Here is an 11,331-nt window from a genome sequence, read left to right as displayed (position 1 = left end):
ATAAAATAAATTATAAAAATAACATAATCCCACGCTATACCGCGGGTTAAAATCTAATATTAAATTAATATGTAAACTTTAATTTAATCTGTGTTCCTTCATGTTTTTGACGCATAATAAAATAAACAGAACCTCTCGAGAACAAAATTTGATTAACATAATTAAATATTTAGTTTGTATGCTATCTAATCCAAAAATTTTTTCCAAAATCGTTCTCTCATGAAATCTCCGAAATTATTTGCTTTTGTTTAATACCAAATTTCTTTGTATTACACGCTATTATTTAAAGATTGCATATATAACATCCGCTAATTGGAATCATGTTTTGTGATGTGCGTGTTGCATCAAACGATGCAAGGCTAGATTATCGTGAAGCGAGTTAATTTAAATGTTGCTTAATGGGTCAGGAAAACCCTTAGGGTCGTGTATAAAAGGAGAAGCTCATGCCGAGTTTGGCCGTTTTTGAGAAAGAGAGAAGAGAGGAAGAAGTGCTAAAGCGTTCTTGTGAGTATTTGTGCTTTTCTGGCTTTTCCTGTGGAGAACTGTAGTTGGGATCATTGTAGGAGCTTGATAGGAGTGTAGATCTGTCGGTTTTGAGTCAGAATCTTCGTTGGCAAAAGTGAGTGCAGGACCATGGCTTATCGAAGCTTGAGATTCCTCTGATTTTCGTGTTTATATGTTATGTGGTTGATTCCTTGGCTTGTTAGAACGTTATTGGATCACTTGAGGCTTTGATTGGCTTCTTTGTGGCATTGGGTTGTGTTTTGGTGGTTTAGAGACGGAGATCCGGCGAGGAGCTTCAGGGAAGATGATGCTCGGCAAGTGCGTTGATCGATGCACTTTGTGCGTCAGTCAATGCAATGCGATGACGGCGCGGTTTGACCTAGGAGCATCGGTTGATGCTATGTGAAGGCGTCGATCGAAGCAATTAAGGATTTCGTGCAATGTCGAGCATGCATCAGTCAATGCAGTGTTAGTGTCGGTAGATGCATGTGATCTTGCATCGGTCGATGCAGGTTTGCGTCTAGCCCTGGGCATTCGGGTTCGGGTTTTCGGGTTTAGACATATAAAACCCGTTCGAATTTTTTATACTATCGGGTCGGGTTCGGGTATTATCCGTTCGGGTTCGGGTGATTCCGGTATACCCGAACTCAAACAAATCATGAACAAAAAAAAAAAAAAACTAACTTTTTATTTTTTATAAATTTTAGAACACTTGTATCTATATAAATATTTAACGTTTCACATTATGACAAAGAAACTAAGATGGCAAAATGGTTAAAGATACACTCTTAAATGGCAAAAGGCAATGGGTTCAAATCCCTTTAGATGCATATTTTTACATTTAATTCAGATTAGTTCGGGTGGACATTCAGGTTCGGATATTACCCGAACCTGATTGGGTATCCGAACCTCAAAGGTACTGAACCCGATCGGGTTTTACACACTACCCAAACCCCCTACTTCGGGTCGGGTTCGGGTATGGGTTTCGAGTTCAGGGTAATATGCCCAGTCCTATTTGCGTTGGTTGATGCAACTCCAGTTGGTGTCGGTCGATGCATTGGTCCTGGTTTGTTGTTTGTTTTTGATTGTTTTTTGATGGTTAATGTTATCTCAATTGCTTGTGTGTATACTCCAGTAGATGGGAGGATTGTCTCACGGAGTGTTTATAAAATACTCACGCATCTCATATGTGTTGTGGTGCAGGTAAAGGCAAAGTGTGATCATGAAATTAAGGCGATGAAAAATAGGATGTTCTAGTGGCTTATTGATGTGGTCTGACTTCTATTAGATTGTTAGAGTTGGGTCATTAGAACTTTGTTAGGTTGTTGGTTTGATGTTTTATGATTCTGTTAGTGGTTTGTTATTGCTATTAAATTATGGGTTTATTAATTTTTCGTTATTGTTTTAATGGTATCTGCTGGTTATATTTCTCTGGTAGTTTAATTGTGGTTAGGCGGCTAGTAGATGTAGTATCACTAGTTGAATTAGTGTTATTAAATTAAAAAAAAATTGATCGGGTTGATATAATACTTTTGTTAAACAATATTGTTTTTCACAAATTACAATACTTTGCTACATTTCTATATATCTTTTATTGGATAGGTGTTTTGATATTTTTTTATCTCTAATAGACATTAGCTAATGATTATATTTTTCTAACTCTTTTGATTATGACTATATTTTTAAAAAAATAGTTAGTAATATAACCCTTGTTTTAGTATACCAACAAAATTTCATGAGGATGTATTGTCGTTAGTAGAGTCAACAAACTAATATGACACCTCATCACTAATTTTGCAGATAACTATAACAAAAATTTGTTTTTTCTTTTGCAGATAAATATTACACCTAATATAGTATGGATATAGAAGTAAACTACCAGTTATAAAATTAAACTATTTTAGCGTCTGTCAAGTTTATATATTCTTCCTTCTTTGATATCTTTCTACATACAATAAAAAATAGAACATAATCAAGTTTATGTAGAAAGATATCAAAGAATGAAGAATATATAAACTTGAAAATACTATTTTGGCATCTATCAAATTTATATATTCTTCCTTCTTTGATATTCTCACGAAACAATGGATCTAAAGATTGACCTAAATTTCTTTCATTATGGTATCTTTTTTGATATATATGATGGATTTGTCTTCTAAAATTTGTATTCACTATAAATATCACAAAGTGAATCCCTTTTTATATACATCTTTTCTATAAGAAAACAAAAACACACACACACACAAGTCATCATCATGGGCATTTCGAAAGGAACACAAAGGTTCATGCTCGTTGCCATATTCATAGCATTTGTGGTTATAAGTAACATAAACGTAGCAGTTGCAAAATATATTAGCTATCCAGCGATAGGACGTGATCGCCAACGAGGATGTAGTCATGGGCCTCATGGCAAATGTCCACCCGCTCAGCATATGAGTCCGTACCATCGAGGATGTGATTTGATACACAGATGTCGTCGTCAACCTTCACCTCCACCAGTTCCTAAAAAAATGTAGTAGCGAAAAACAATAATAATAATACGAACAACGTCTATTGATTAAAAATGTAACCAAACCCTTTGAATCATAAAAAAAAAATTATTGGTTATTGCTTTTGTTTAACAAAGTTATTTTAAATCAATTTCCCATTATATTTTACGACTGATGAAAGAAATATTCTTTGTGTCTTTATTTCCTATATCATACAACAAAACAATAAAATTTTCAAATATCAGTTACAAGTGATAATGTTATACCAAACTAAAACGATTCGACTTATTTAAATATATATATATATATATATAATAATAATAATTCTGTACTAATCTCATATCTATCTTAACATTTTTGAAGTATATTTTTGTGTCATTCTCTCTTATCTTTGTATCCAAACAAGTCTCAATTAAATTCTCTACAATCCTTACAACCAAACACAATCATTTTCTTATTTGATAATATTAATTTCCTAAAAACTATCTACCTAATTTAAATCAATATGTTAGATTAAAATATAATTCTCCTTGCACTTTTATTTAATCTTATATTTGATTATTTTAATTACTATTTAATACATAAAGTTAATAAAATTTTAGATTTTTTTCAGCATATGATGTGATTTGGATTTTTATAAACGGATATATATTTTAAAATTTTCTTAGAATATTTATAACCAAACAAGTATATCCACATATAGAGCTCGAAATACATTTTTGAAGTACAATAGGGTGTCATCACTTTTTGGTTTTTTGCCAACTTCAGATCAGATTTTTAACTAAAATTATAACAGATTCAATTATCTGGATTCTCCTTAAGATTACCGAATATTTTGGGCCGGCTTTTAATCTATAGCGTACTTATTTACATCCAATTAATGTCAATTAATGCCCATTGTATCTTAGGAAAGATCTAATTTACATGCCGAATTTTTAGTGCTTAGTTTGACAAAAAGAATTGATAACACAAATTCTGTAATCACATCCCGATAATATAACAACTAATTTAGATGAATACATCTTAGAAAATATTTAATTTGTGTTTAATAAACTATTACATATTTGCTAAGTTCTTATTAGCTTTAAATGCATTATTAATCCAATAATATCAATTGAGAATCAAAATAAGAATATGTCATATCATTCATTCATAAATCATAACTAACCAAATCATAAAATGTATATTCTCAATTTGCGAATCAAGAGTTTATACAAAACTTATCTACACCCGTTAATAGGATATATATAGATGCAACTCACCATCAACTACAAGCACCACTAAACTATTACAGTATCATATCAACAAAATAAAAGACCCGTGGTGTACCACGGGGTAAAACCTAGTTCACTAATATACTAACATAATTTAATACAAACAACGCAAGATACCAACTGTTATATCCGTGAACCAAATTATAATTTTTTTTAGGATGAGTGTCGATCGACAAGAAGGTGAGTGTCGAACGACACCGCCATTTTCCGTTTTGACCGGATTGATTTAAATTGTCAATTTGGTTCAGTTTGGTTTAGGTAAAATCCTTAAAGGGGGAAGTCAACCTAGGTCGTGGTAGAGAGTGTTGTTTGCCATTTCCCGAGTGTTTTAGTGAGAAAGGAGAAGTTCTTGAGAGTTTGGGAGATTGCTGGAGTTTTCTAGTTGTTCTCGAGATATCTGAGGCTAGGATTGTGTGGGAAGCTTGCTAGGAGTGTGCTTTCTTCAATTGCTGGTCAGAATCTTCTGGTAAAGAGATGAGTGCAGGCCAATAGATGATATAAGCCTGAGATTTTCTTTGTTTTGCTTGTTTTATATTGTTTGTGGTGTTTTCTTGCTTGTTATGATGGCTACATGGTTCCTATGGCTTCTTGTGGCTTTTGGTTGAGTTTGGACGGTTTGGAGGTAGAGAGAAGCGGTGATTCCACTCTCGGCTCAAGCATATTGCGTAGGCAGAGTCAGTGTTGATCGACACCAGGTGGATGTTGGTCGACACCAAGTAGATGACGGCGCGGAGACTTGGCGAGTGTCGGTGCTAGGATTTCGGGGACGAGGGAAAGTGTCGGTTGACATCAGGAGGTAGTGTCAGTTGACACTAGGAGGTGGTGTCGGTCAACACTAAAACGATCTAATCCGGTTTTTTTAAATATAATAATAATAATCTAGTGATCTCATAGTTACTAACCACCTAACCACATTCAAACCAAACATCCAAAATAACCAAAAATTCAACCCATGAATTAGTCAATAACCAAATAACCAGTATTAATTTCATAACCACTAAAACAATAAACCAAACAAACATAAGTCAAGAACCAGCAATCCTAGACAACATTCTAAAGACTCAACTCTAGCAACCTAACAGGAGCCAAACAACAACCAATCGATCCACTAGAACATCCTCCTCTTCATCGCCTTGATTCCACGATCACACTTTTCCTTTACTCGTACCGCAAACACAAATTGAGATGCATGAGTATTGTCATAAACACTCAGTAAGGCAATCCTACCCATTGATTGGGATACATAAACAAGCAACTGAGATTCCAATGTTAAACAAACAACAAACAACCAAAAACAAACCAGGAAAACAAGTATCAGCCGCCTGCCAAAAGGATGGGTGTCGACCGACACAAACGTGGATGCGTGCGTGGTCGTGGTGTTGACAGAGGTCCAGCGGTTAGTGATATCGTGGACGAGAGTGTGTCAGCTCAGGGCGTCAATGAGTCACAGACGTTTCAGGAGGGATCAGTGGCTGTGGTTTGTAGTACCGATGGGACCGTAGGAGCCGGTGGGGGTGATGTCGGTGCCGGGTTAGCTGGTGGTGCTGGGCTTTCGGGTGTAGGAGTTACAGCAGGTGGAGCCACTGGTCGAGAGGACCGCATTGCAGACTTGTTGGTGTGGTTATTGGAGCGGTTACCAGCTGTGGTACCTGCGCAGGCTTTGGTAGTGCCGCCTGTGATGGCAGAGGTGCAGCAGCCAGTGGCTGCGGGTGCAGAAGTTCATTCTCGGTATGTCAGCATGTTTACGGAGATGAGGAGGATCGGTACAGTGCATTTCTTGGGTGGTACCGACCCTACTGCTGCTGATTCATGGAGGACGAGAGTGGAACGAAACTTCCAGTCTCTCAGGTGTCCAGAGGAATTTCGGGTGGACATAGGGGTCCACTACCTAGGAGATGATGCCCACTTGTGGTGGTGGTTAGTGGCTGCCAGGAGAGTGTAGAGGGAGATTTTATGGGTTGATTTCGTGGAGGAGTTCAACCACAAGTACTCTCCTCGTGAGGCACTAGAACGGTTGGAGGTGTCGTTCCTAGAGTTATCTCGGGGGATTCGTACTGTGCGGGAGCTGGACGTAGAGTTCCGTCAGCCTCCGATTTATGGGGGTCGGGCGATGGAGTGTGAGGAAACACATGTTCAGAGGTTCATGAGGGCCCTTTGGGATGGCTTAAGTGTCCACTGCAGAGGGCGGAGTTATGCTTTGAGAGTCGAGCTAGTTGTGATTGTAGTTGTGATCGAGGAGGATATCCGTGCACATGTAGTGATAGTGAGTCCAGTGGTTCAGCCTAGGAGGGCTCATCATCCTGGAGGTTCTAGGAAAGGCGGCAAGCCTGAACAGGAAACCAAGAGGAAGTGGGAGGCGACGGGTGCTACGGGTGTGGTAGCATGGACCACAAGGTGGCCAACTGTCCGCATAGGGTCGAGCAGCGGGCAGTGACGGAGCAGCGGGCGAATACAGGGAGACGAGTAGACATGGAGACAATGCATATGAAGCTTTGTTGTCCCAAGTTGTAGACTTGCAGTAGATGGAAGTAGCGACGCTGCAATCGAGTACACCCCAGTACGGATCAAGCCAACGCCGTGGGTGTACTCGATTGTGGAGACCGGTGGCACTAGTGCAGGAGCGTTCACATGTATAACTTCTGCTACTCGGTGACCTGATCCTCCCAAGGAATCGACGCTCTAAGGTAGGTAGACTAATAATCATTAAACTTTGAAGGTTCATGAAGCTGGATGATATGGCGTGAGATGTAGTCAAAAATCATTATGCCCCAAATTCTCTGAAAACAAACCAAATAAAGCAAGGCGGTGAAACTTTAGATAGAAGCTACGTGGGGATAGATGACAAGGCGTGAGACAAATCCCAAAAATCCTTGTGCCCTAGACTTTCTTGTAACAACTCTTCAATCTTTAACTAATGAATGGTAACGTCAAGTACTGCATAATCACTTGATATACCGAAAACTCTTTAATGTAACCCACCAAGGAGAAATAACAAAGGAGTTTACCGCTCTCAAATAAAAGATAAAAGATTTCTTGGATTGATTTATTTCTCAAATGAGATTACATTTGTTTATATAGAGACAAGAAACTTGGTCACAAAGCCAAGTATTAATTATTCTTGAAACTATATGATAATTAAGATAGTAAGTTGAATGAAGACCCAACTCTTGGTGCATGTTTCCCTTCCTACACCAGAGTCCAAGGTACTTGGCTCCTCTCAGAGTGGTTGAGCAGGTGGGGCCAGTGGCATATAAGCTGGAGTTTCCTGATGTTATATGTGCGTTCCATAAGGTGTTTCACGTGTCGATGCTGAGGAAGTGTCTTCACGAGGATGATCAGTTGTTTGCTAAGATTACTAAGGATCTTCAGCCCACCATGGTTTTAGAGGCGAGACCGTTGAGGGTTCTCGAGAGGAGAGTCAATGAACTTCGGAAGAAGAAGGTTCCTTTGATGAGGGTCCTATATATGGGACTGTGATTGAGTAGATTAACAGAATTGGGAGTCCGAGGAGCAGACTAGGGAGCCATAGGCGAGAATGAAGGCAAGGTTCAAGAAGAGATACGAGAAGCAGGTCGCGACTTGATTGTTGCTCCATCGTGAAAACTTGGTCATGCCAAAGTCCGCAATTTTGGGGTTCATATCAGCATCTAGAAGGATCTTGCTTGCTTTCAGGTCGTAGTGTATGAATGTGAGTCGTGAATCTCAATGAAGATTTAGGATCCCTCGAGTAATCCGTTTGATGATATTGTACCGTTTGGTCCAGTCCAGCAGTCGTTGATTGATAGTGTCTGCGCATGGATGTATTGGTAAGTTAGTCATGATTGTATTAAAGATTCATTAGAAATTCAGGCAGGTAAGGTACATAGAGCTTTGTTCAAAAAAAAAAAAAAAAAGGTATATAGAGTTGGCAATTAGGAATGTTAACAGACCAAAGAGGAAACAATCGAGGCTTTTGTAGGATAAAAACTCATAGACAAGTATCTTCTCCTCTCCCTCCAAGCAAAACTCAAGAAGCTTAAGAAGAATTTTATGCTAAAGCTTTGTTACAACAAGGACTTCGTTCTTGAACTCTTGAGCCTTTTTCTGAGGTTCTTGATAGCCTCTTGACCGCACTTGCAGTTCCATTTGGAACAAAAAGGTTCATGCTCTTGGCGATATTTCTATCATTTGTGGTTATAAGTAACATAGACGTAGCAGCTGCAAAAGAGATTACTCACCGTGAGGCAGGAGTAGAGCACTTCTTTTTGACGAATCAACACTGACGATCCACACTACCACGAAGATTCAAGACTCATGACGAACTCCAGCGAAGATCTCAACAACACTTCCGAGCAGCCAACGGAGCAACGATGGGGGCGAACGAGAACACGAACTGTCCCGCCTCTACCTTCCTCGACGATCTCAATCGCAGGCTCCCTGCCGAGCACAGTCTCTCTGCCAGCGTCCGACACGCCCTCTGAACCTCTTGTAGCCACACATGCTGAAGCCGGAGCTGCCACAGACCAGCTCATCACCAGCACCGCCACTCTCCTAAGCGCCGCCCTCCCTAGCGCCGCTCCCCCTAACGCCGCTCTCCCTAACGCCGTTCTTCCCAACGCCGCTCTCCCTAACGCATTGCCCTTACAAAGGAGTGGGATCGATAACCTGATGCAAGTAATTCTCGACCGACTTGACGGAACAAACGAGCGACTCGAGGCGATCTCAGCTGCACAGGAGACCTCCCAGAACCAGATCAGCAGGCTCCAGCGAGCGCCGGAACGAGAGCAACCTTGCCGAGCAGAACGAGAATCCTCCCCCGCCGCAGCTATTGGTGGAAGATCGATACGACAGCCACAGAAGCCGCCCGACATCCATAATCATAGGATCCGTCGATCAACGCAGAGAGGAGCCAACTGATTAGCAGCAAGATAGCCAGGGCCGACGGAGCGGAAGTCCGCCGACTTTGACACTGCCAAGCCGGCGGTCTGATGGAGATGTCAAAGACGAGACCATACGAAGTCTAGAGACGATGTTGCTCGAGGAAGCACAGTGCTCGCCATTTACGGCAAGGATCTCACGCGTTTGCATCGGCTATGTGAACAAGTTCAAATTTACCCCTGTATAATGGATTGGATGATCCAAAACCGTTTCTAACTTCAGTGAGTGTCGCAATCAGCCGAGCTCACTTCATTGAAGAAGAATACGAAGCTGGCTGCTGCCAGTTGTTCGTCGAGAATCTAGCCCATGAAGCTCTAGGGTGGTTCTCCCGACTTCCGCCGAACTCGATTGGGAGCTATCACGAGCTGACCACCGCCTTTCTCCAGCACCACTCCACGTTCATGATTCGAGGTGCCTCGAATGCTGATCTCTGGAACTTGTTCTAGCAGAACGATGAATCACTCCGGGATTTCATGGAGAGATTTAAAAGAATCGTTTCGAAACTCTCCATTGCCGACGACACAGCGATATCAGCTCTCCGTAATGCTCTTGTTCACGGTTCCCGATTCAGAGAGGACATCATCATCCACAAGCCTCTAACTTTGGATGACGCACTGCACCGTGCTAACAGATACATCGAGCTCGACAAAGAGAGAGCATCAAGAACAAACCATGCAGAACCACCGACCTCCAAGTCGACCAAAGGAAAAGAGAAGGTACAAGATGAGCATCACGAACCTCGTCAACACTTCGACAAGGAGTACGCCGAAAAGTTGGACAAAGGAAAGAAAGTTCAAACGTTTGCAGTTAGTAATCAAGCTCCCCAAGCATCTTCGTCAAAGCCTTGGAACAACAAGTGGGTCTGAGACCCATCGGTAAAGGTGGTAACAAATATTGTGATTACCACAAGCGAGCGGGGCACTCAACAGAAGAGTGCCGCACCCTCCAACAAATCTTGCTTGACAAATTCAAAGAGGGCCAGATTGATGTCGATCTCGAGCGACGAAAATCGCAGCCCACAGGGACAATCACTTCTTTAACTCTGAGAACGAAAACCCAAGCAGGCAATACGACACAGCTCCAACGCCACAACAGGGAACCGAAACCCTGTCGCCACCTCCGGCCCCAACCCTCAAAAGAAACCCCGAGCCGGCTGAAGATACTAATGCTCCAGCCCCGCGTCGAAGAATCAATATGATTATGGGCGGTCTGACGACCTGCCACGATTCAGTCCGATCAATCAAAGCTTACCGGCGAGGATTGGAGGTAAAGAGGGAGTGGATAGCTCAAAGTACGCCACCTACGACAAACTCTGAGCCGATCGTATTTACCGAAGCCGACGCAGCAGGTCTAACTGGCCCGCACAATGACCCGCTGGTGGTCGAGCTAGAAATTGGTGAAAGCATGGTCACCAAAATCTTGATCGACACAGGCAGCTCAGTCAATGTTATCTTTAAGGATGTACTCATTCAAATGGAGGTCGATCTACGGACGGCCGAGCATGACGTACAACCTCTCACCGGGTGCGACGGTGATACTGTGATGACAGTAGGCACGATCATGTTGCCAGTCTACGTGGGCGAAAAAATGCATTGTATCAACTTTGCCATCATCGACAAGCCTATTGTCTACAACGTTATCCTCGGCACGTCTTGGTTGCATAAGATGAAAGCAGTAGCATCGACCTACCATCAATGTGTAAAATTCCCGACCTCGAGAGGAATATTCACACTACGAGGAGACCCGCTAGTAGCAAGAACCTGTTTCATTATCAAGCGGCAGCAACGCAGCTCTCGGACGTTCGCCATTTCAGACCCCGCCGAGCAAAGGGACGGTCGTGTTCGCCCGGACACAGAATCTGTCATCCAAGTAAACATCGATCCTTCCGACGTAACTTGCTGAGTGGGGATCGGCGCCGACCTGCCACAATCTATCAAGGAAGAGCTTGTGCAGTTCCTATGCCAAAACGCCGCGACATTTGCATGGAACATGAACAACATGACTGGGATTGACCCAAGCATAACCTGCCACGAGCTCAACGTCGACCCAACGTTCAAGCCAATTAAGCAAAAGCGACGAAAGCTCGGCCCAGAGCGCACTGCTGCCATCAACGAAGAAGTCAAGAAGTTGCTTGATCGATTACAGAG

At 41.8% G+C, this 11,331-nt stretch overlaps 1 protein-coding gene and 1 pseudogene across 2 annotated transcripts; both read left to right on the top strand.

The window, feature by feature from the left end:
- The first annotated feature begins 2,696 nt into the window (after positions 1-2,696).
- On the top strand, positions 2,697-3,154 carry LOC109128419 (protein RALF-like 28 pseudogene; annotated as a pseudogene). The gene has a single exon (XR_015578780.1). The product of XR_015578780.1 is annotated as a protein RALF-like 28 pseudogene (transcript).
- Positions 3,155-9,275: 6,121 nt separating this feature from the next.
- LOC104738380 (uncharacterized) lies at positions 9,276-11,086 on the top strand. Its single transcript, XM_010458564.2, has 3 exons — positions 9,276-9,365; positions 9,634-10,040; positions 10,249-11,086. Exons 1-3 carry the CDS (start codon positions 9,276-9,278, stop codon positions 11,084-11,086), a joined length of 1,335 nt encoding a protein of 444 aa, XP_010456866.2.
- The last annotated feature ends 245 nt before the right edge of the window (positions 11,087-11,331 follow it).

Source organism: Camelina sativa, chromosome 13 (genome assembly GCF_030686135.1).
Source record: "Camelina sativa cultivar CO46 ecotype springtype chromosome 13, ASM3068613v1".
Lineage (NCBI taxonomy): Eukaryota > Viridiplantae > Streptophyta > Magnoliopsida > Brassicales > Brassicaceae > Camelina > Camelina sativa.
Note: the sequence above shows the minus strand (reverse complement) of the source record. Positions and strands in the feature narration are given on the sequence as shown.